The sequence below is a fragment of the Myotis daubentonii genome, chromosome 19 (assembly GCF_963259705.1).
Source record: "Myotis daubentonii chromosome 19, mMyoDau2.1, whole genome shotgun sequence".
Classification (NCBI taxonomy): Eukaryota; Metazoa; Chordata; class Mammalia; order Chiroptera; family Vespertilionidae; genus Myotis; species Myotis daubentonii.
This window is the reverse complement of record NC_081858.1, coordinates 22,184,231-22,209,582: the sequence shown is the minus strand read 5'-3', so window position 1 is coordinate 22,209,582 and position 25,352 is coordinate 22,184,231. Positions and strand designations below refer to the sequence as shown.

At 43.4% G+C, this 25,352-nt stretch overlaps 4 protein-coding genes and 1 long non-coding RNA gene across 5 annotated transcripts in view; 1 reads left to right on the top strand and 4 right to left on the bottom strand.

Annotated features, from left to right (window-relative positions):
- Positions 1-3,812: 3,812 nt before the first annotated feature.
- On the bottom strand, positions 3,813-5,248 carry LOC132221768 (olfactory receptor 10D1B-like). Its single transcript, XM_059676136.1, has one exon. The coding sequence runs from the start codon at positions 5,236-5,238 to the stop codon at positions 4,303-4,305; it is 936 nt and encodes a 311-aa protein (XP_059532119.1). The 5' UTR covers positions 5,239-5,248; the 3' UTR covers positions 3,813-4,302.
- A 4,282-nt stretch (positions 5,249-9,530) lies between these two features.
- Positions 9,531-25,352, top strand: part of LOC132221698 (uncharacterized) — a 170,647-nt gene continuing 154,825 nt past the window's right edge. Inside the window, exon 1 of the long non-coding RNA XR_009450055.1 lies at positions 9,531-10,065. This is a non-coding gene — a long non-coding RNA (uncharacterized LOC132221698). The remainder of the gene's footprint in view (positions 10,066-25,352) is intronic.
- Positions 10,893-12,125, bottom strand: LOC132222162 (olfactory receptor 10D1B-like). The gene has a single exon (XM_059677090.1). It carries the CDS (start codon positions 11,832-11,834, stop codon positions 10,893-10,895), a length of 942 nt encoding a protein of 313 aa, XP_059533073.1. The 5' UTR covers positions 11,835-12,125.
- Positions 17,378-18,616, bottom strand: LOC132221800 (olfactory receptor 10D1B-like). Its single transcript, XM_059676218.1, has one exon. It carries the CDS (start codon positions 18,311-18,313, stop codon positions 17,378-17,380), a length of 936 nt encoding a protein of 311 aa, XP_059532201.1. The 5' UTR covers positions 18,314-18,616.
- Positions 23,553-24,767, bottom strand: LOC132221776 (olfactory receptor 10D1B-like). Its single transcript, XM_059676165.1, has one exon. The coding sequence runs from the start codon at positions 24,765-24,767 to the stop codon at positions 23,832-23,834; it is 936 nt and encodes a 311-aa protein (XP_059532148.1). The 3' UTR covers positions 23,553-23,831.

Genomic DNA, 25,352 nt, shown 5'->3' with positions numbered 1-25,352 from the left:
TGTAAGAAGAAACTATTACTACTATTGCCATCTACCAATCAGGAAACAAAACCTACAAAGAGTAAGCAAGTTTCCTACATTCACAAAGCAAGCCCATGGCACAGCTAAGACAAATCTTTTTCATGCTATTGTCCACACCCTGCACCACCAGGAACACTGCCTTCTGTTTGCCTGTCTTTTTAAGGACAGCTGTCCCATCGTTAGGCCAGGATACCCTTCTAGATGGGTTGGCATCATCATTTCACACTAAGGTAGGAAAGGGATCCCATTTGACTTCTTCCTGGTCATTTCCAGGCTTGACATTAGAGCACAGCCAGTTAACATCTAATTTAGTTTTTAAAATCACACAAAGGGCTTATGTCTTACCCTTGACACTATACCTGCATATCAACCCCACTGTGGGAACTTGGAAGTTAAAGAGACACATTCACCATGCGGATTCCAATCATAACCTGTGGCAGGTGCCACTTCAACACATATCTAAATAGAATGGCCACACCAAAATGAGTAACTCACCTATCGCCCTAGAACTGAGCAAAATCCAAGATGGCAAAGGAGAAACAGTGGCATTATGGAGGAGAAATGCTGCTGACTACGGCCTTCTTGTTACTAGTTCTAGCCACATGAGCACTATCTCTGAGCCGTGCAAATTTCTGTTCAATCTGGATCATCAGTTCCAGATCAGCAAAGGCTGTCCGAGGCCTATGATCAGACATCTTGACACTGGATGATGCTATAAGAAGGCCTTTCTAGGAAAAAGAAGTCTGCAAGGACCAGGAAGGACCCTCTGTGTGGAGCTGGAGCTCATTGTCATATTAGAGCTGCAGTGTGGACACTCTCACCATCTACCTGAGAGCACAGTCAAGTTTTCCAGTGTGGTTATGAGACCTGACAGTGACTGCTTCTCGGCAGAGCACGGAGTGCTCCAGCTAAAGGCGTGTCAGGTCTCCTTCTTATAAAGAATCGAGCCTCATAGGGCTTGCACCATCAAGACCTGCACATACTCTCCCTGGATTGCTTCCTTGGAAGTTTTTTCAGACCCCACTTAAGCCCTATTTTGGACTCAATGATGGCTCTGAGGGAGCAATTAGTTTGTGAAACTAATGCATCATCTATTTATAAGATAATAGTAATGAGATCATCAGGAAGGGTGCAGTCAAGTGGGCAATATCTCTATCTCTCCAAGATAGTTTGCATGGTAGAAGGAGCGCCAATGCTAACCTTGGATCACCTGTAGTGCTACCCCCTTTTTGTGTGTTTTCTTTCATACCTTCAAGCCTTTCCTTGTGATGTCATGTGTCTCATCGGTCTGGGAATTATGTCTATATCCAGATGACTCTACACTTATCTGTCCTAAGTATCACTATTCAAGACAGAAATCGAATTAGTGAATAGCTACTCATCACGCGTCAGCTATTATTATGTGTGCTTTAATTCGTTTTTAAAGAGAAATAGTCACATACTAGGCACATTCATAGGCAAAAGGGGGTGTAAATGATCTCAAATGAAATTTATGGACAAAATAGGCCATATTCAGTTAATTGTTTATTGATCAGCACTTATCATGTGCTAAGTGTTATGCTATATTTTAAAAGTAGTTGCTACATTTAATCTCCAAAATAAACTTTATAAAGTAGGTGGTATTATTCTACAAAGAAACTGAAAAACAGAATAAATAACTTCATATGACATAACTAGAAAGTGACTGACGCTTTATTTTCAAAGTCATATTGTTTTTAGGCAATATCTTATCAATTCCCTGGGATTTGGGTTCGCAGTCAAAGAGCAGCAGAGATAGATCATGGTCTCCAAATGCCGGAAGGGCTGGCGGAAACAGGAAAAGCACTATTCTATGTGGAGATTCCAGAACTGTGGGAAGACCTGGTAGTAACACATTGATTTTCAATGTAGATAGAAAATGTTTAATTATTAGATGCACATCTACATGTACATCAGTGAAATAAGCAACCTTGTGAGGTAGCTAGCTCTTGGCCACTGGAAGGTGTAGAGAGAATCATCCTTCAGGTATGTAATTAAGGATATTCTCACTTTAAATAAATATATTTCAAGTTCTTACTAATTCTGAAACTTTATAATTTCAACTATACTGTAAAGGTTTTCAATGACACTGACGTAACACAACAAAAGGATAATTTAGTTTCACGATGATAATTCAATTAAACCTTATTAAAAATAGATCATGTACCAGTATATGACCATAATGGTTATAATGGTAGCCATTAAAATCCAAAAACTTTATGAACACATTAAAAAATATTTTTAAATTTATTTTTATTGATTTCAGAGAGGAAGGGAGGAGAGAGAGATAGACACATCAATGATGAGAGAGACTGGTTGCCTCCTGCACGTGCCCCCTGATGGGATCAAGAACACAACCAAGGCCTGTGTCCTTGACCTGAATCAAACCTAGGACCTTTAGTCCTCAGGCCGATACTCTATCCACCGAGCCAAACCAGCCAGAGCCCGGTGAGATTAATTTTATTATTCTTACAAGAATGTTCACTCACAGATGGTAAATAGTTGAGATACCCACTCAAGGAATTATGTCTCATTCCCACAAACCGAACAAAAAAAATATTGAGATGTTTCTCCCTATAAAACATTTCTCCCTCTAAAAGCCATTCTTTATGGGGTATGTATGTGGGGGGAAGACAGAACAAACAAAAGCATTTAACCCTCAACACCTCTTTTGTGAGGTCCCTCCACAGCCCAGAAAAAAATATTCCATATTCCCTGCCATATTTCACATCTTTATCATGGGATGTCAGCTGCACATTTGTGTCTTTTCTCAGGCAGACTGTGACTCACACTGCTAGGATCACCTCTTCTTCATCTTTGCATTCCCCACCCATAGCACAACGTTTCTCACCAAATGACCTCTGTCTGAGTGAAAATGAAAAGGAATTGGATCGCATCCGGCTCCAGCAGGGACCCACGACATGGGAAATAACTGGAGATGCATTGCCACCTCCTTCTCCAAGCTCTTGTTTCCTGAGAAACAAGGAGAATCAGGCTGAGAAGGCGTGGAGGCCTGTGGGCCAAGGGGCAGGAGGGAGTCTGTCTCCGCTGCAGGAGCACGTGCTGGCTCCCCACACTGGCTGGAGGCACAGGCACAGCAGTACTGGTAGGCCTGGCAGGTTCCTGGGTTGCTCTCTGATGCTGAGAAGGACAGACAAACTGGTCTCCACCCCTGTCCCTTCCTTTCCCATCATCCTCTTCTCAGTTTCCTTCCCTCTCAACTTCACTATGAGAATAAATTGCAATAGTTTATTCCACATGCCTCAAGTGTGCTAGGATTCTCAATGAATTCCAGTCAGAAACACAATAGCGCACTGCATTGGAACAGGCCATTATTGTTCTTCTTAGCGTATTTCAGCCAAAAGAAAGAGAGAGAGAGAGAGAGAGAGAGAGAGAGAGAGAGAGAGAGAGAGAGAGAGAGAGAGAGAGAGGTGAAGGAATGGGGAACAATGTCACACCTTTTCACTGAAACTGAAACCAAAGACACAAACAATGACAGCTTGAACCCAGAATGGCCCCCTGGTTGTACTGAGAAACGCAAAGCCAAGTCCAGATTTTCTAATGTGGCATCAGATCACAGTCACCATCCCACGAATTTCCCCACCTGCCCTTCCCACATTCTCATTGCCATGCTGTACCTCTCTGTAAATAAACTTGATACAGCCAGGGCCTGCTTCCAGGTCAAAACCCAACACATATAGTATCTGGGTGAAGCAGGCCACCAGTACCTTCGCTTTACTCAGAAGAAACTTTTGTCTCAGGTCCCTGCTACAAGTCATTCTCTTTACACAACTCCATTTTTTCACAGCAATATGTAGACCAATACAATGAGGGTTTATTCATTTCAGGCATTTGAGGAGACAATAACGCAGCCAAGATAGAGTGTCAGGGTGAGGAGGACAAAGAAGAGGACCAAGGGGTGCAGGTGGACAAAGAAAATAAAGCTTGAGAAGCAGAAGGTGCAGGTTATTCTGCCTGCTGTGGCAGGCTCCTTTCCACCTCATCAGCAATATGATGTCCTCGAGAAAGCACAGGCCCCAGACTCAGAAAACCGGCCAAGAGGTAGAAGTCATTCTGCCATCACTCCTTACATATGCTTCACGTTCAACCCACTTGAACTCTTTGAATCCTAGTGCTCATATTGTACAATGGAGGCAAATCCTAATATCTGGACTCTCCCATTTAAAAAGATATTTGTGAGATGCATATAAAAATAGTTTATAGCTTGTAAGTGCACTTCAATTGTTGGCTACTGTTCATTCACTACAAGTGCTCAGGAAGAAAGCCCAGTTGATGCAGGACTTTCCTCAGAGATGATTTTACCTCCTTGTTCCTGAGGCTGTAGATCAAGGGGTTCAGCATGGGGGTGACCAGGTTATTCAGGACCTGAACCATTGCATCCAGCCAGGGGCTTGGCGTTGGCCTTAAGTAGATGAGGACCACTGGCATGTAGAAAAGTAGGATGGCAGTGAGGTGGGCGCTGCAGGTGGAGAAGGCATGGCGTTGGCCCTGGGTGGAGCGGATCTGCAGGATGGAGTAGACAATGCGGCTGTAGGAGGCGAGGATGAGAAGAAAGCAGCTGAGGGGCATGAGGCCCACACTGATGAACCCCACCATCTCCAGGGCTGCGGTGTCCGCACAAGCCAGCTTCAGCATCACGGGGATGTCACAGAAGAAATAGTCCACCTCATTGGGGCCACAGTAGGGTAACTGGAAGGTGAGAGTGGTTAGAAAGGTGGCCTGAACACAGCCAAAAAACGAGGTCCCCGAGGCCAGGATGGCACACACCCTGGGGCTCATGATCACCTGGTAGCGTAGAGGGTGACAGATGGCCACGAAGCGGTCATAGGCCATCACCGTGTACAGGAAGCACTCGGTGCAGCCCAGGAAATGGTAAAAGAACAGCTGGGACACACATCCGGCATAGGAGATGGCTCGGCTGTACCCTGAGAGGTAGAAGAGCATCTTGGGGGAGCTCACAGAAGGGAAAAATATGTCACACACAGACAGCTCACACAAGAAGAAATACATGGGGGTGTGCAGTCGAGCGGAGGAGGCAATGGCCAGCAGGATGAGCAGGTTTCCCACAAGAGTGAAGACGTAGAAGGTCAAAAACAGGACAAAGAGCACGGTCTCCAGATCCTCTGTGTGTGGGATGCCCAGCAGGATGAACTCGGTCACCACTGAGGCATTCCTCATGGCTGGGCTCAGGTCAGGCCTTGGAAACTGACTTGAGACACCAAAGTCTGAACACCAATAGCATATTACCAAGATGCTTGCTGAGGAGAGCTTTGGCTGTGTTTTTCACAAGCAGAACCCAGATCCCTTAGGAATGGCAATGTCTGTATAAAACTTTGAGTTAGTTAGAGATGCTTATGTTAGAGTCACAGGCTATCCAACCCCGGGAAGGAATGTGTATGTGGGGGCAGGTGCCTGTCTTGGATGACAAGGCCAGGAGTTAAAGTATATTCAAAACATTCTTCTATGAAATGGGAAACCTTTTTACAGTTCTTTAATTCACGGATTTACTCCCTTCAGGCATATTTCTATTTGGAACTGTCACAATATCTCTGAGCAACAAACTCGCATTCTTTAATATCCGCTGAAAAATATCAGGAAAAGAAATGGCATTAGAAATCAGAACACTTCATTTAAACCCTGTTTTTGTCACTTACTAGCTGTACTCCTTTAAATAATTCATACAATATTTTTAGAGACATAGTTCTATTACCCCTAAAATAAAAATCATAATGATCATAAAACAACAAAAATATCCTAGCACAATAATAAAGTTTCTAAAATGTCTGTGTGAAAATATTTGGCAAAAAAAGAAAAGAAAACATTTCCTTTCTCTTTCCTTAAAAGTTATTTCTTTACGTGCTTTTCTTTAATGTTGGTAGTGTATAATTATTTGCAAATAGGTGCCTTATTAAACAACACTATTGAATAGCCTTAGATCATATCATTTCCAGATTATATCCTCCCCGGAACTGGGAGATTTAATATTTCCAAATCTATCAGGAGATGCTGCTCTGGTTTTTCTGGTCCTTTTAACATTTTTTAAGAGCATTTGAGGCAAATTTGAAATGCTACGTAAAAGAAATAGTAGCAGCAAGGAAGGCACCGAATTCATGTTCCTGTGATGAAGAAAGAAATACTGGGACCATAGGCAGAAGGTCAAAGAACAGCTCTACTGAGGAAGGTTCAGCAAGTCAAGAGCAGGACATAGGGTCTGGCAGCACGGAGATCTCCTCCTCTGACAACACATACCAATACCAATACTGATACCAATACCAATATCAATATCAATACCAATACCAATACCAATACCAATACTAAAATACTAATACTAATACTAATACTAATACTAATGCTACATAGGTGCATGCAATGATTTGTATGCCATTTAATGACTATTTGCTGTGTACCAAGGACTGGGCTTAACACTTTAAAAATATGACACGTTTTAAAAATAAACCTGTAAGAAGAAACTATTACTACTATTGCCATCTACCAATCAGGAAACAAAACCTACAAAGAGTAAGCAAGTTGCCTACATTCACAGAGCAAGCCCATGGCACAGCTAAGACAAATCTTTTTCATGCTATTGTCCACGCCCTGCACCACCAGGAACACTGTCTTCTGTTTGCCCGTCTTTTTAAGGACAACTGTCCCATCGTTAGGCCAGGATACCCTTCTAGATGGGTTGGCATCGTCATTTCACACTAAGGTAGGAAAGGGATCCCATTTGACTTCTTCCTGGTCATTTCCAGGCTTGACATTAGAGCACAGCCAGTTAACATCTAATTTAGTTTTTAAAATCACACAACGGGCTTATGTCTTACCTTTGACACTATACCTGCATATCAACCCCACTGTGGGAACTTGGAAGTTAAAGAGACACATTCGCCATGCGGATTCCAATCATAACCTGTGGCAGGTGCCACTTCAACACATATCTAAATAGAGTGGCCACGCCAAAATGAGTAACTCACCTATCGCCCTAGAACTGAGCAAAACCCAAGGTGGCAAAGAGAGAAACAGTGGCATTATGGAGGAGAAATGCTGCTGACCACGGCCTTCTTGTTACTAGTTCTCGCCACATGAGCACTATCTCTGAGCCGTGCAAATTTCTGTTCAATCTGGATCATCAGTTTCAGATCAGCAAAGACTGTCCAAGGCCTATGATCAGACATCTTGACACTGGATGATGCTATAAGAAGGCCATTCTAGGAAAAAGAAGTCTGCAAGGACCAGGAAGGACCCTCTGTGTGGAGCTGGAGCTCATTGTCATATAAGAGCTGCAGTGTGGACACTCTCACAGTCTACCTGAGAGCACAGTCAAGTTTTCCAGTGTGGTTATGAGACCTGACAGTGACTGCTTCTCGGCAGAGCACGGAGTGCTCCAGCTAAAGGCGTGTCAGGTCTCCTACTTATAAAGAATCGAGCCTCATAGGGCTTGCACCATCAAGACCTGCACATACTCTCCCTGGATTGCTTCCTTGGAAGTTTTTTCAGACCCCACTTAAGCCCTATTTTGGACTCAATGATGGCTCTGAGGGAGCAATTAGTTTGTGAAACTAATGCATCATCTAGTTATAAGATAATAGTAATGAGATCATCAGAAAGGGTGCAGTCAAGTGGGCAATATCTCTATCTCTCCAAGATAGTTTGCATGGTAGAAGGAGCGCCAATGCTAACCTTGGATCACCTGTAGTGCTACCCCCTTTTTGTGTGTTTTCTTTCATACCTTCAAGCCTTTGCTTGTGATGTCATGTGTCTCATCGGTCTGGGAATTATGTCTATATCCAGATGACTCTACACTGATCTCTCCTAAGTATCACTATTTAAGACAGAAATCAAATTAGTGAATAGCTACTCATCACGCGTCAGCTATTATTATGTGTGCTTTAAGTCATTTTTAAAGAGAAATAGTCACATACTAGGCACATTCATAGGCAAAAGGGGGTGTAAATGATCTCAAATGACATTTATGGACAAAATAGGCCATATTCAATTAATTGTTTATTGATCAGCACTTATCATGTGCTAAGTATTATGCTAAATTTTAAAAGTAATTGTTACATTTAATCTCCAAAATAAACTTTATAAAGTAGGTGGTATTATTCTACAAAGAAACTGAAAAACAGAATAAATAACTTCATATGACATAACTAGAAAGTGACTGACGCTTTATTTTCAAAGTCATATTGTTTTTAGGCAATATCTTATCAATTCCCAGGGATTTGGGTTCGCAGTCAAAGAGCAGCGGAGATAGAGTATGGTCTCCAAATGCCGGAAGGGCTGGCGGAAACTGGAAAAGTACTATTCTATGTGGTGATTCCAGAACTGTGGGAAGACCTGGTAGTAACACATTGATTTTGAATGTAGATAGAAAATGTTTAATTATTAGATGCACATCTACATGTACATCATTGAAATAAGCAACCTTGTGAGGTAGCTAGCTCTTGGCCACTGGAAGGTGTAGAGAGAATCATCCTTCAGGTATGTAATTAAGGATATTCTCACTTTAAATAAATATATTTCAAGTTCTTACTAATTCTGAAACTTTATAATTTCAACTATACTGTAAAGGTTTTCAATGACACTGACGTAACACAACAAAAGGATAATTTAGTTTCACGATGACAATTCAATTAAACCTTATTAACAATGGATCATGTACCAGTATATGACCATAGTGGTTACAATGGTAGCCATTAAAATCCAAAAACTTTAGGAACACATTAAAAAATATTTTTAAATTTATTTTTATTGATTTCAGAGAGGAAGGGAGGAGAGAGAGATAGACACATCAATGATGAGAGAGACTGGTTGCCTCCTGCACGTGCCCCCTGATGGGATCAAGAACACAACCCAGGCCTGAGTCCTTGACCTGAATCAAACCTAGGACCTTTAGTCCTCAGGCTGATACTCTATCCACCGAGCCAAACCAGCCAGAGCCCGGTGAGATTAATTTTATTATTCTTACAAGAATGTTCACTCACAGATGGTAAATAGTTGAGATACCAACTCAAGGAATTATGTCTCATTCCCACAAACCCAACAAAAAAAAATATTGAGATGTTTCTCCCTATAAAACATTTCTCCCTCTAAAAGCCATTCTATATGGGGTATGTATATGGGGGGAAGACAGAACAAACAAAAGCATTTAACCCTCAACACCACTTTTGTGAGGTCCCTCCACAGCCCAGAAAAAAATATTCCATATTCCCTGCCATATTTCACATCTTTATCATGGGATGTCAGCTGCACATTTGTGTCTTTTCTCAGGCAGACTGTGACTCACTCTGCTAGGATCACCTCTTCTTCATCTTTGCTTTCCCCACCCATAGCACAACGTTTCTCACCAAATGACCTCTGTCTGAGTGAAAATGAAAAGGAATTGGATCGCATCTTTTATTCTTAAAAAACTGTTCTTTTTGGACGATCTGAGCAGCTCCCACCAGGAAATTAAGGAATGGGAGGAGATCTTCAGGTGGACTTGGGCTCCAGCAGGGACCCACGACATGGGAAATACATGGAGATGCATTGCCACCTCCTTCTCCAAGCTCTTGTTTCCTGAGAAACAAGGAGAATCAGGCTGAGAAGGCGTGGAGGCCTGTGGGCCAAGGGGCAGGAGGGAGTCTGTCTCCGCTGCAGGAGCACGTGCTGGCTCCCCACACTGGCTGGAGGCACAGGCACAGCAGTGCTGGTAGGCCTGGCAGGTTCCTGGCTTGCTCTCTGATGCTGAGAAGGACAGACAAACTGGTCTCCACCCCTGTCCCTTCCTTTCCCATCATCCTCTTCTCAGTTTCCTTCCCTCTCAACTTCACTATGAGAATAAATTGCAATAGTTTATTCCACATGCCTCAAGTGTGCTAGGATTCTCAATGAATTCCAGTCAGAAACACAATAGCGCACTGCATTGGAACAGCCCAGTATTGTTCTTCTTAGCGTATTTCAGCCAAAAGAAAGAGAGAGAGAGAGAGAGAGAGAGAGAGAGAGAGAGAGAGAGAGAGAGACGTGTGAAGGAATGGGGAACAATGTCACACCTTTTCAATGAAACTGAAACCAAAGACACAAACAATGACAGCTTGAACCCAGAATGGCCCCTGGTTGTACTGAGAAACGCAAAGCCAAGTCCAGATTTTCTAATGTGGCATCAGATCACAGTCACCATCCCACGAATTGCCCCACCTGCCCTTCCCACATTCTCATTGCCATGCTGTACCTCTCTGTAAATAAACTTGATACAGCCAGGGCCTGCTTCCAGGTCAAAACCCAACACATAGAGTTTCTGGGTGACAGCAGGCCACCAGTACCTTTGCGTCGCTCAGAAGAAACGTGTCTCAAGTCCCTGCTACAAGTCATTCTCTTTACAGAACTCCATTTCCCCCCCAAAAATATGTAGACCAATAAAATCAGGGTTTATTCAGTTCAGGCATTTGAGGAGACAATAACGCAGCCAGGATAGAGTGTCAGGGTGAGGAGGACAAAGAAGAGGACCAAGGGGTGCAGGTGGACAAAGAAAATAAAGCTTGAGAAGCAGAAGGTGCAGGTTATTCTGCCTGCTGTGGCAGGCTCCTTTCCACCTCATCAGCAACATGATGTCCTCGAGAAAGCACAGGCCCCAGACTCAGAAAACCAGCCAAGAGGTAGAAGTCATTCTGCCATCACTCCTTACATATGCTTCACGTTCAACCCACTTGAACTCTTTGAGTCCTAGTCCCCCACGTTGGAAAAAGGAGGCAGATCCTAATATCTGGACTCTCCCATTTAAAAAGATATTTGTGAGATGCATATAAAAATAGTTTATAACTGGTAAATGCACTTCAATTGTTGGCTACTGTTCATTCACTACAAGGCTCAGAAAGAAAGCCCAGTTGATGCAGGACTTTCCTCAGAGATGATTTTACCTCCTTGTTCCTGAGGCTGTAGATCAAGGGGTTCAGCATGGGGGTGACCAGGTTATTCAGGACCTGAACCGTTGCATCCAGCCAGGGATCTGTTGTTGGCCTTAGGTAGATGAGGACCACTGGCATGAAGGAAAGTAGGATGGCAGTGAGGTGGGCGCTGCAGGTGGAGAAGGCATGGCGTTGGCCCTGGGTGGAGCGGATCTGCAGGATGGAGTAGACAATGCGGCTGTAGGAGGCGAGGATGAGAAGAAAGCAGCTGAGGGGCATGAGGCCCACACTGATGAACCCCACCATCTCCAGGGCTGCGGTGTCCGCACAAGCCAGCTTCAGCATCACGGCGATGTCACAGAAGAAGTAGTCCACCTCATTGGGGCCACAGTAGGGTAACTGGAAGGTGAGAGTGGTTAGAAAGGTGGCCTGAACACAGCCAAAAAACGAGGTCCCCGAGGCCAGGATGGCACACACCCTGGGGCTCATGATCACCTGGTAGCGTAGAGGGTGACAGATGGCCACGAAGCGGTCATAGGCCATCACTGTGTACAGGAAGCACTCGGTGCAGCCCAGGAAATGGTAAAAGAAGAGCTGGGACACGCAGCCGGCATAGGAGATGGCTCGGCTGTACCCTGAGAGGTAGAAGAGCATCTTGGGGGAGCTCACAGAAGGGAAAAATATGTCACACACAGACAGCTCACACAAGAAGAAATACATGGGGGTGTGCAGTCGAGCGGAGGAGGCAATGGCCAGCAGGATGAGCAGGTTTCCCACAAGAGTGAAGACGTAGAAGGTCAAAAACAGGACAAAGAGCACGGTCTCCAGATCCTCTGTGTGTGGGATGCCCAGCAGGATGAACTCGGTCACCACTGAGGCATTCCTCATGGCTGGGCTCAGGTCAGGCCTTGGAAACGGACTTGAGACACCAAAGTCTGAACACCAATAGCAAATTACCAAGCTGCTTGCTGAGGAGAGCTTTGGCTGTGTTTTTCACAAGCAGAACCCAGACCCCTTAGGAATGGCAATGTCTGTATAAAACTTTGAGTTAGTTAGAGATGCTTATGTTAGAGTCACAGGCTATCCAACCCCGGGAAGGAATGTGTATGTGGGGGCAGGTGCCTGTCTTGGATGACAAGGCCAGGAGTTAAAGTATATTCAAAACATTCTTCTATGAAATGGGAAACCTTTTTACAGTTCTTTAATTCACGGATTTACTCCCTTCGGGAATATTTCTATTTGGAACTGTCACAATATCTCTGAGCAACAAACTCGCATTCTTTAATATCCGCTGAAAAATATCAGGAAAAGAAATGGCATTAGAAATCAGAACACTTCATTTAAACCCTGTTTTTGTCACTTACTAGCTGTACTCCTTTAAATAATTCATACAATATTTTTAGAGACATAGTTCTATTACCCCTAAAATAAAAATCATAATGATCATAAAACAACAAAAATACCCTAGCACAATAATAAAGCTTCTAAAATGTCTGTGTGAAAATATTTGGCAAAAATGAAAAGAAAACATTTCCTTTCTTTTTCCTTAAAAGTTATTTCTTTACGTGCTTTTCTTTAATGTTGGTAGTGTATAATTATTTGCAAATAGGTGCCTTATTAAACAACACTATTGAATAGCCTTAGATCATATCATTTCCAGATTATATCCTCCCCGGAACTGGGAGATTTAATATTTCCAAATCTATCAGGAGATGCTGCTCTGGTTTTTCTGGTCCTTTTAACATTTTTTAAGAGCATTTGAGGCAAATTTGAAATGCTACGTAAAAGAAATAGTAGCAGCAAGGAAGGCACCGAATTCATGTTCTTGTGATGAAGAAAGAAATACTGGGACCATAGGCAGAAGGTCAAAGAACAGATCTTCTGAGGAAGATGCAGCAAGTCAAGAGCAGGACATAGGGTCTGGCAGCACGGAGATCTCCTCCTCTGACAACACATACCAATACCAATACCAATACCAATACCAATACCAATACTAATACTAATGCTACATAGGTGCATGCAATGATTTGTATGCCATTTAATGACTATTTGCTGTGTACCAAGGACTGGGCTTAACACTTTAAAAATATGACACGTTTTAAAAATAAACCTGTAAGAAGAAACTATTACTACTATTGCCATCTACCAATCAGGAAACAAAACCTACAAAGAGTAAGCAAGTTGCCTACATTCACAAAGCAAGCCCATGGCACAGCTAAGACAAATCTTTTTCATGCTATTGTCCACGCCCTGCACCACCAGGAACACTGCCTTCTGTTTGCCCGTCTTTTTAAGGACAGCTGTCCCATCGTTAGGCCAGGATACCCTTCTAGATGGGTTGGCATCGTCATTTCATACTAAGGTAGGAAAGGGATCCCATTTGACTTCTTCCTGGTCATTTCCAGGCTTGACATTAGAGCACAGCCAGTTAACATCTAATTTAGTTTTTAAAATCACACAACGGGCTTATGTCTTACCTTTGACACTATACCTGCATATCAACCCCAATGTGGGAACTTGGAAGTTAAAGAGACACATTCGCCATGCGGATTCCAATCATAACCTGTGGCAGGTGCCACTTCAACACATATCTAAATAGAATGGCCACGCCAAAATGAGTAACTCACCTATCGCCCTAGAACTGAGCAAAACCCAAGGTGGCAAAGAGAGAAACAGTGGCATTATGGAGGAGAAATGCTGCTGACCACGGCCTTCTTGTTACTAGTTCTCGCCACATGAGCACTATCTCTGAGCCGTGCAAATTTCTGTTCAATCTGGATCATCAGTTTCAGATCAGCAAAGACTGTCCAAGGCCTATGATCAGACATCTTGACACTGGATGATGCTATAAGAAGGCCATTCTAGGAAAAAGAAGTCTGCAAGGACCAGGAAGGACCCTCTGTGTAGAGCTGGAGCTCATTGTCATATAAGAGCTGCAGTGTGGACACTCTCACCATCTACCTGAGAGCACAGTCAAGTTTTCCAGTGTGGTTATGAGACCTGACAGTTACTGCTTCTCAGCAGAGCACGGAGTGCTCCAGCTAAAGGCGTGTCAGGTCTCCTACTTATAAAGAATCGAGCCTCATAGGGCTTGCACCATCAAGACCTGCACATACTCTCCCTGGATTGCTTCCTTGGAAGTTTTTTCAGACCCCACTTAAGCCCTATTTTGGACTCAATGATGGCTCTGAGGGAGCAATTAGTTTGTGAAACTAATGCATCATCTATTTATAAGATACTAGTAATGAGATCATCAGGAAGGGTGCAGTCAAGTGCGCAATATCTCTATCTCTCCAAGATAGTTTGCATGGTAGAAGGAGCGCCAATGCTAACCTTGGATCACCTGTAGTGCTACCCCCTTTTTGTGTGTTTTCTTTCATACCTTCAAGCCTTTGCTTGTGATGTCATGTGTCTCATCGGTCTGGGAATTATGTCTATATCCAGATGACTCTACACTGATCTCTCCTAAGTATCACTATTCAAGACAGAAATCGAATTAGTGAATAGCTACTCATCACGCGTCAGCTATTATTATGTGTGCTTTAATTCGTTTTTAAAGAGAAATAGTCACATACTAGGCACATTCATAGGCGAAAGGGGGTGTAAATGATGTCAAATGAAATTTATGGACAAAATAGGCCATATTCAGTTAATTGTTTATTGATCAGCACTTATCATGTGCTAAGTGTTATGCTATATTTTAAAAGTAGTTGCTACATTTAATCTCCAAAATAAACTTTATAAAGTAGGTGGTATTATTCTACAAAGAAACTGAAAAACAGAATAAATAACTTCATATGACATAACTAGAAAGTGACTGATGCTTTATTTTCAAAGTCATATTGTTTTTAGGCAATATCTTATCAATTCCCTGGGATTTGGGTTCGCAGTCAAAGAGCAGCAGAGATAGAGTATGGTCTCCAAATGCCGGAAGGGCTGGCGGAAACAGGAAAAGCACTATTCTATGTGGAGATTCCAGAACTGTGGGAAGACCTGGTAGTAACACATTGATTTTCAATGTAGATAGAAAATGTTTAATTATTAGATGCACATCTACATGTACATCAGTGAAATAAGCAACCTTGTGAGGTAGCTAGCTCTTGGCCACTGGAAGGTGTAGAGAGAATCATCCTTCAGGTATGTAATTAAGGATATTCTCACTTTAAATAAATATATTTCAAGTTCTTACTAATTCTGAAACTTTATAATTTCAACTATACTGTAAAGGTTTTCAATGACACTGACGTAACACAACAAAAGGATAATTTAGTTTCACGATGATAATTCAATTAAACCTTATTAAAAATAGATCATGTACCAGTATATGACCATAATGGTTATAATGGTAGCCATTAAAATCCAAAAACTTTATGAACACATTAAAAAATATTTTTAAATTTATTTTTATTGATTTCAGAGAGGAAGGGAGGAGAGAGAGATAGACACATCAATGATGAGAGAGACTGGTTGCCTCCTGCACGTGCCCCCTGATGGGATCAAGAACACAACCAAGGCCTGTGTCCTTGACCTGAATCAAACCTAGGACCTTTAGTCCTCAGGCCGATACTCTATCCACCGAGCCAAACCAGCCAGAGCCCGGTGAGATTAATTTTATTATTCTTACAAGAATGTTCACTCACAGATGGTAAATAGTTGAGATACCCACTCAAGGAATTATGTCTCATTCCCACAAACCGAACAAAAAAAATATTGAGATGTTTCTCCCTATAAAACATTTCTCCCTCTAAAAGCCATTCTTTATGGGGTATGTATGTGGGGGGAAGACAGAACAAACAAAAGCATTTAACCCTCAACACCTCTTTTGTGAGGTCCCTCCACAGCCCAGAAAAAAATATTCCATATTCCCTGCCATATTTCACATCTTTATCATGGGATGTCAGCTGCACATTTGTGTCTTTTCTCAGGCAGACTGTGACTCACACTGCTAGGATCACCTCTTCTTCATCTTTGCATTCCCCACCCATAGCACAACGTTTGTCACCAAATGACCTCTGTCTGAGTGAAAATGAAAAGGAATTGGATCGCATCCGGCTCCAGCAGGGACCCACGACATGGGAAATAACTGGAGATGCATTGCCACCTCCTTCTCCAAGCTCTTGTTTCCTGAGAAACAAGGAGAATCAGGCTGAGAAGGCGTGGAGGCCTGTGGGCCAAGGGGCAGGAGGGAGTCTGTCTCCGCTGCAGGAGCACGTGCTGGCTCCCCACACTGGCTGGAGGCACAGGCACAGCAGTACTGGTAGGCCTGGCAGGTTCCTGGCTTGCTCTCTGATGCTGAGAAGGACAGACAAACTGGTCTCCACCCCTGTCCCTTCCTTTCCCATCATCCTCTTCTCAGTTTCCTTCCCTCTCAACTTCACTATGAGAATAAATTGCAATAGTTTATTCCACATGCCTCAAGTGTGCTAGGATTCTCAATGAATTCCAGTCAGAAACACAATAGCGCACTGCATTGGAACAGCCCAGTATTGTTCTTCTTAGCGTATTTCAGCCAAAAGAAAGAGAGAGAGAGAGAGAGAAAGAGAGAGAGAGAGAGAGAGAGAGAGAGAGAGAGAGAGAGAGAGAGAGAGAGAGAGAGAGATGTGAAGGAATTGGGAACAATGTCACACCTTTTCACTGAAACTGAAACCAAAGACACAAACAATGACAGCTTGAACCCAGAATGGCCCCCTGGTTGTACTGAGAAACGCAAAGCCAAGTCCAGATTTTCTAATGTGGCATCAGATCACAGTCACCATCCCACGAATTTCCCCACCTTCCCTTCCCACATTCTCATTGCCATGCTGTACCTCTCTGTAAATAAACTTGATACAGCCAGGGCCTGCTTCCAGGTCAAAACCCAACACATAGAGTTTCTGGGTGAAGCAGGCCACCAGTACCTTTGCTTCACTCAGAAGAAACTTGTCTCAGGTCCCTGCTACAAGTCATTCTATTTACACAACTCCATTTTTTCACAGCAATATGTAGACCAATAAAATCAGGGTTTATTCAGTTCAGGCATTTGAGGAGACAGCAACGCAGCCAGGATAGAGTGTCAGGGTGAGGAGGACAAAGAAGAGGACCAAGGGGTGCAGGTGGACAAAGAAAATAAAGCTTGAGAAGCAGAAGGTGCAGGTTATTCTGCCTGCTGTGGCAGGCTCCTTTCCACCTCATCAGCAACATGATGTCCTCGAGAAAGCACAGGCCCCAGACTCAGAAAACCAGCCAAGAGGTAGAAGTCATTCTGCCATCACTCCTTACATATGCTTCACGTTCAACCCACTTGAACTCTTTGAGTCCTAGTCCCCCACGTTGGAAAAAGGAGGCAGATCCTAATATCTGGACTCTCCCATTTAAAAAGATATTTGTGAGATGCATATAAAAATAGTTTATAACTGGTAAATGCACTTCAATTGTTGGCTACTGTTCATTCACTACAAGTGCTCAGAAAGAAAGCCCAGTTGATGCAGGACTTTCCTCAGAGATGATTTTACCTCCTTGTTCCTGAGGCTGTAGATCAAGGGGTTCAGCATGGGGGTGACCAGGTTATTCAGAACCTGAACCGTTGCATCCAGCCAGGGATCTGTTGTTGGCCTTAGGTAGATGAGGACCACTGGCATGAAGGAAAGTAGGATGGCAGTGAGGTGGGCGCTGCAGGTGGAGAAGGCATGGCGTTGGCCCTGGGTGGAGCGGATCTGCAGGATGGAGTAGACAATGCGGCTGTAGGAGGCGAGGATGAGAAGAAAGCAGCTGAGGGGCATGAGGCCCACACTGATGAACCCCACCATCTCCAGGGCTGCGGTGTCCGCACAAGCCAGCTTCAGCATCACGGGGATGTCACAGAAGAAGTAGTCCACCTCATTGGGGCCACAGTAGGGCAACTGGAAGGTGAGAGTGGTTAGAAAGGTGGCCTGAACACAGCCAAAAAACGAGGTCCCCGAGGCCAGGATGGCACACACCCTGGGGCTCATGATCACCTGGTAGCGTAGAGGGTGACAGATGGCCACGAAGCGGTCATAGGCCATCACTGTGTACAGGAAGCACTCGGTGCAGCCCAGGAAATGGTAAAAGAAGAGCTGGGACACGCAGCCGGCATAGGAGATGGCTCGGCTGTACCCTGAGAGGTAGAAGAGCATCTTGGGGGAGCTCACAGAAGGGAAAAATATGTCACACACAGACAGCTCACACAAGAAGAAATACATGGGGGTGTGCAGTCGAGCGGAGGAGGCAATGGCCAGCAGGATGAGCAGGTTTCCCACAAGAGTGAAGACGTAGAAGGTCAAAAACAGGACAAAGAGCATGGTCTCCAGATCCTCTGTGTGTGGGATGCCCAGCAGGATGAACTCGGTCACCACTGAGGCATTCCTCATGGCTGGGCTCAGGTCAGGCCTTGGAAACGGACTTGAGACACCAAAGTCTGAACACCAATAGCAAATTACCAAGCTGCTTGCTGAGGAGAGCTTTGGCTGTGTTTTTCACAAGCAGAACCCAGACCCCTTAGGAATGGCAATGTCTGTATAAAACTTTGAGTTAGTTAGAGATGCTTATGTTAGAGTCACAGGCTATCCAACCCCGGGAAGGAATGTGTATGTGGGGGCAGGTGCCTGTCTTGGATGACAAGGCCAGGAGTTAAAGTATATTCAAAACATTCTTCTATGAAATGGGAAACCTTTTTACAGTTCTTTAATTCACGGATTTACTCCCTTCGGGAATATTTCTATTTGGAACTGTCACAATATCTCTGAGCAACAAACTCGCATTCTTTAATATCCGCTGAAAAATATCAGGAAAAGAAATGGCATTAGAAATCAGAACACTTCATTTAAACCCTGTTTTTGTCACTTACTAGCTGTACTCCTTTAAATAATTCATACAATATTTTTAGAGACATAGTTCTATTACCCCTAAAATAAAAATCATAATGATCATAAAACAACAAAAATACCCTAGCACAATAATAAAGCTTCTAAAATGTCTGTGTGAAAATATTTGGCAAAAATGAAAAGAAAACATTTCCTTTCTTTTTCCTTAAAAGTTATTTCTTTACGTGCTTTTCTTTAATGTTGGTAGTGTATAATTATTTGCAAATAGGTGCCTTATTAAACAACACTATTGAATAGCCTTAGATCATATCATTTCCAGATTATATCCTCCCCGGAACTGGGAGATTTAATATTTCCAAATCTATCAGGAGATGCTGCTCTGGTTTTTCTGGTCCTTTTAACATTTTTTAAGAGCATTTGAGGCAAATTTGAAATGCTACGTAAAAGAAATAGTAGCAGCAAGGAAGGCACCGAATTCATGTTCTTGTGATGAAGAAAGAAATACTGGGACCATAGGCAGAAGGTCAAAGAACAGATCTTCTGAGGAAGATGCAGCAAGTCAAGAGCAGGACATAGGGTCTGGCAGCACGGAGATCTCCTCCTCTGACAACACATACCAATACCAATACCAATACCAATACCAATACCAATACTAATACTAATGCTACATAGGTGCATGCAATGATTTGTATGCCATTTAATGACTATTTGCTGTGTACCAAGGACTGGGATTAACACTTTAAAAATATGACACGTTTTAAAAATAAACCTGTAAGAAGAAACTATTACTACTATTGCCATCTACCAATCAGGAAACAAAACCTACAAAGAGTAAGCAAGTTGCCTACATTCACAAAGCAAGCCCATGGCACAGCTAAGACAAATCTTTTTCATGCTATTGTCCACGCCCTGCACCACCAGGAACACTGCCTTCTGTTTGCCTGTCTTTTTAAGGACAGCTGTCCCATCGTTAGGCCAGGATACCCTTCTAGATGGGTTGGCATCATCATTTCACACTAAGGTAGGAAAGGGATCCCATTTGACTTCTTCCTGGTCATTTCCAGGCTTGACATTAGAGCACAGCCAGTTAACATCTAATTTAGTTTTTAAAATCACACAAAGGGCTTATGTCTTACCCTTGACACTATACCTGCATATCAACCCCAATGTGGGAACTTGGAAGTTAAAGAGACACATTCACCATGCGGATTCCAATCATAACCTGTGGCAGGTGCCACTTCAACACATATCTAAATAGAATGGCCACACCAAAATGAGTAACTCACCTATCGCCCTAGAACTGAGCAAAACCCAAGATGGCAAAGGAGAAACAGTGGCATTATGGAGGAGAAATGCTGCTGACTACGGCCTTCTTGTTACTAGTTCTAGCCACATGAGCACTGTCTCTGAGCCGTGCAAATTTCTGTTCAATCTGGATCATCAGTTCCAGATCTGCAAAGGCTGTGCGAGGCCTATGATCAGACATCTTGACACTGGATGATGCTATAAGAAGGCCTTTCTAGGAAAAAGAAGTCTGCAAGGACCAGGAAGGACCCTCTGTGTGGAGCTGGAGCTCATTGTCATATAAGAGCTGCAGTGTGGACACTCTCACCATCTACCTGAGAGCACAGTCAAGTTTTCCAGTGTGGTTATGAGACCTGACAGTGACTGCTTCTCGGCAGAGCACGGAGTGCTCCAGCTAAAGGCGTGTCAGGTCTCCTTCTTATAAAGAATCGAGCCTCATAGGGCTTGCACCATCAAGACCTGCACATACTCTCCCTGGATTGCTTCCTTGGAAGTTTTTTCAGACCCCACTTAAGCCCTATTTTGGACTCAATGATGGCTCTGAGGGAGCAATTAGTTTGTGAAACTAATGCATCATCTATTTATAAGATAATAGTAATGAGATCATCAGGAAGGGTGCAGTCAAGTGGGCAATATCTCTATCTCTCCAAGATAGTTTGCATGGTAGAAGGAGCGCCAATGCTAACCTTTGATCACCTGTAGTGCTACCCCCTTTTTGTGTGTTTTCTTTCATACCTTCAAGCCTTTGCTTGTGATGTCATGTGTCTCATCGGTCTGGGAATTATGTCTATATCCAGATGACTCTACACTGATCTCTCCTAAGTATCACTATTCAAGACAGAAATCGAATTAGTGAATAGCTACTCATCACGCGTCAGCTATTATTATGTGTGCTTTAATTCGTTTTTAAAGAGAAATAGTCACATACTAGGCACATTCATAGGCGAAAGGGGGTGTAAATGATGTCAAATGAAATTTATGGACAAAATAGGCCATATTCAGTTAATTGTTTATTGATCAGCACTTATCATGTGCTAAGTGTTATGCTATATTTTAAAAGTAGTTGCTACATTTAATCTCCAAAATAAACTTTATAAAGTAGGTGGTATTATTCTACAAAGAAACTGAAAAACAGAATAAATAACTTCATATGACATAACTAGAAAGTGACTGACGCTTTATTTTCAAAGTCATATTGTTTTTAGGCAATATCTTATCAATTCCCTGGGATTTGGGTTCGCAGTCAAAGAGCAGCAGAGATAGAGTATGGTCTCCAAATGCCGGAAGGGCTGGCAGAAACAGGAAAAGCACTATTCTATGTGGAGATTCCAGAACTGTGGGAAGACCTGGTAGTAACACATTGATTTTGAATGTAGATAGAAAATGTTTAATTATTAGATGCACATCTACATGTACATCAGTGAAATAAGCAACCTTGTGAGGTAGCTAGCTCTTGGCCACTGGAAGGTGTAGAGAGAATCATCCTTCAGGTATGTAATTAAGGATATTCTCACTTTAAATAAATATATTTCAAGTTCTTACTAATTCTGAAACTTTATAATTTCAACTATACTGTAAAGGTTTTCAATGACACTGACGTAACACAACAAAAGGATAATTTAGTTTCACGATGATAATTCAATTAAACCTTATTAAAAATAGATCATGTACCAGTATATGACCATAATGGTTATAATGGTAGCCATTAAAATCCAAAAACTTTATGAACACATTAAAAAATATTTTTAAATTTATTTTTATTGATTTCAGAGAGGAAGGGAGGAGAGAGAGATAGACACATCAATGATGAGAGAGACTGGTTGCCTCCTGCACGTGCCCCCTGATGGGATCAAGAACACAACCAAGGCCTGTGTCCTTGACCTGAATCAAACCTAGGACCTTTAGTCCTCAGGCCGATACTCTATCCACCGAGCCAAACCAGCCAGAGCCCGGTGAGATTAATTTTATTATTCTTACAAGAATGTTCACTCACAGATGGTAAATAGTTGAGATACCCACTCAAGGAATTATGTCTCATTCCCACAAACCGAACAAAAAAAATATTGAGATGTTTCTCCCTATAAAACATTTCTCCCTCTAAAAGCCATTCTTTATGGGGTATGTATGTGGGGGGAAGACAGAACAAACAAAAGCATTTAACCCTCAACACCTCTTTTGTGAGGTCCCTCCACAGCCCAGAAAAAAATATTCCATATTCCCTGCCATATTTCACATCTTTATCATGGGATGTCAGCTGCACATTTGTGTCTTTTCTCAGGCAGACTATGACTCACTCTGCTAGGATCACCTCTTCTTCATCTTTGCATTCCCCACCCATAGCACAACGTTTCTCACCAAATGACCTCTGTCTGAGTGAAAATGAAAAGGAATTGGATCGCATCCGGCTCCAGCAGGGACCCACGACATGGGAAATAACTGGAGATGCATTGCCACCTCCTTCTCCAACCTCTTGTTTCCTGAGAAACAAGGAGAATCAGGCTGAGAAGGCGTGGAGGCCTGTGGGCCAAGGGGCAGGAGGGAGTCTGTCTCCGCTGCAGGAGCACGTGCTGGCTCCCCACACTGGCTGGAGGCACAGGCACAGCAGTGCTGGTAGGCCTGGCAGGTTCCTGGCTTGCTCTCTGATGCTGAGAAGGACAGACAAACTGGTCTCCACCCCTGTCCCTTCCTTTCCCATCATCCTCTTCTCAGTTTCCTTCCCTCTCAACTTCACTATGAGAATAAATTGCAATAGTTTATTCCACATGCCTCAAGTGTGCTAGGATTCTCAATGAATTCCAGTCAGAAACACAATAGCGCACTGCATTGGAACAGGCCATTATTGCTCTTCTTAGCGTATTTCAGCCAAAGAGAGAGAGAGAGAGAGAGAGAGAGAGAGAGAGAGAGAGAGAGAGAGAGAGAGAGAGACACATGTGAAGGAATGGGGAACAATGTCACACCTTTTCAATGAAACTGAAACCAAAGACACAAACAATGACAGCTTGAACCCAGAATGGCCCCCTGGTTGTACTGAGAAACGCAAAGCCAAGTCCAGATTTTCTAATGTGGCATCAGATCACAGTCACCATCCCACGAATTTCCCCACCTTCCCTTCCCACATTCTCATTGCCATGCTGTACCTCTCTGTAAATAAACTTGATACAGCCAGGGCCTGCTTCCAGGTCAAAACCCAACACATAGAGTTTCTGGGTGAAGCAGGCCACCAGTACCTTTTCTTCACTCAGAAGAAACTTGTCTCAGGTCCCTGCTACAAGTCATTCTATTTACACAACTCCATTTTTTCACAGCAATATGTAGACCAATAAAATCAGGGTTTATTCAGTTCAGGCATTTGAGGAGACAGCAACGCAGCCAGGATAGAGTGTCAGGGTGAGGAGGACAAAGAAGAGGACCAAGGGGTGCAGGTGGACAAAGAAAATAAAGCTTGAGAAGCAGAAGGTGCAGGTTATTCTGCCTGCTGTGGCAGGCTCCTTTCCACCTCATCAGCAACATGATGTCCTCGAGAAAGCACAGGCCCCAGACTCAGAAAACCAGCCAAGAGGTAGAAGTCATTCTGCCATCACTCCTTACATATGCTTCACGTTCAACCCACTTGAACTCTTTGAATCCTAGCGCCCATATTGTACAAAGGAGGCAAATCCTAATATCTGGACTCTCCCATTTAAAAAGATATTTGTGAGATGCATATAAAAATAGTTTATAAGCTGCAAGTGCACTTCACTTGTTGGCTACTGTTCATTCACTACAAGTGCTCAGGAAGAAAGCCCAGTTGATGCAGGACTTTCCTCAGAGATGATTTTACCTCCTTGTTCCTGAGGCTGTAGATCAAGGGGTTCAGCATGGGGGTGACCAGGTTATTCAGGACCTGAACCATTGCATCCAGCCAGGGGCTTGGCGTTGGCCTTAAGTAGATGAAGATCACTGGCATGTAGAAAAGTAGGATGGCAGTGAGGTGGGCGCTGCAGGTGGAGAAGGCATGGCGTTGGCCCTGGGTGGAGCGGATCTGCAGGATGGAGTAGACAATGCGGCTGTAGGAGGCGAGGATGAGAAGAAAGCAGCTGAGGGGCATGAGGCCCACACTGATGAACCCCACCATCTCCAGGGCTGCGGTGTCCGCACAAGCCAGCTTCAGCATCACAGGGATGTCACAGAAGAAGTAGTCCACCTCATTGGGGCCACAGTAGGGCAACTGGAAGGTGAGAGTGCTTAGTAAGGTGGCATGAACACAGCCAAAAAACGAGGTCCCCGAGGCCAGGATGGCACACACCCTGGGGCTCATGATCACCTGGTAGCGTAGAGGGTGACAGATGGCCACGAAGCGGTCATAGGCCATCACCGTGTACAGGAAGCACTCGGTGCCACCCAGGAAATGGTAAAAGAACAGCTGGGACACACATCCGGCATAGGAGATGGCTCGGCTGTACCCTGAGAGGTAGACGAGCATCTTGAGGGAGCTCACAGAAGGGAAAAATATGTCACACACAGACAGCTCACACAAGAAGAAATACATGGGGGTGTGCAGTCGAGCGGAGGAGGCAATGGCCAGCAAGATGAGCAGGTTTCCCACAAGAGTGAAGACATAGAAGGTCAAAAACAGGACAAAGAGCACAGTCTCCAGATCCTCTGTGTGTGGGATGCCCAGCAGGATGAACTCGGTCACCACTGAGGCATTCCTCATGGCTCTGGCCAGACCTTGGAAAGGGACTTGAGACACCACTGTGTGAAAACCAATAGGAAATTACCAAGCTGCTTGCTGAGGAGAGCTTTGGCTGTGTTTTTCACAAGCAGAACCCAGACCCCTTAGGAATGGCAATGTCTGTATAAAACTTTGAGTTAGTTAGAGATGCTTATGTTAGAGCCACAGGCTATCCAAACCCGGGAAGGAATGTGTATGTGGAGGCAGGTGACTGTCTTGGATGACAAGGCCAAGAGTTAAAGTATATTCAAAACATTCTCCTGTGAAGTGGGAAACCTTTTTATAATTTTTTAATTCACAGATTTACTCTCTTTAGGCATATTTCTATTTGGAACTGTCACAATACCTCTGAGCAACAAACTCGTACTCTTTAATACCCGCTGAAAAATATCAGGAAAAGAAATGGCATTAGAAATCAGAACACTTCATTTAAACCCCGGTTTCACTGTACTCATTTACGTAATTTATACAACATTTTTCATTGGCATAGTTGCATTACCTATGAAATAAAAATCATAATTATCATAACTAGAACATGAACAACAAAAACACCCTCATACAATAGTA

Coding starts and splice junctions, on each gene's coding strand:
- LOC132221768 (XM_059676136.1), bottom strand. CDS start 5,238: ATGAGGAATGCCTCAGTGGTGACCGAGTTCATCCTGCTGGGCATCCCA.
- LOC132222162 (XM_059677090.1), bottom strand. CDS start 11,834: ATGAGGAATGCCTCAGTGGTGACCGAGTTCATCCTGCTGGGCATCCCA.
- LOC132221800 (XM_059676218.1), bottom strand. CDS start 18,313: ATGAGGAATGCCTCAGTGGTGACCGAGTTCATCCTGCTGGGCATCCCA.
- LOC132221776 (XM_059676165.1), bottom strand. CDS start 24,767: ATGAGGAATGCCTCAGTGGTGACCGAGTTCATCCTGCTGGGCATCCCA.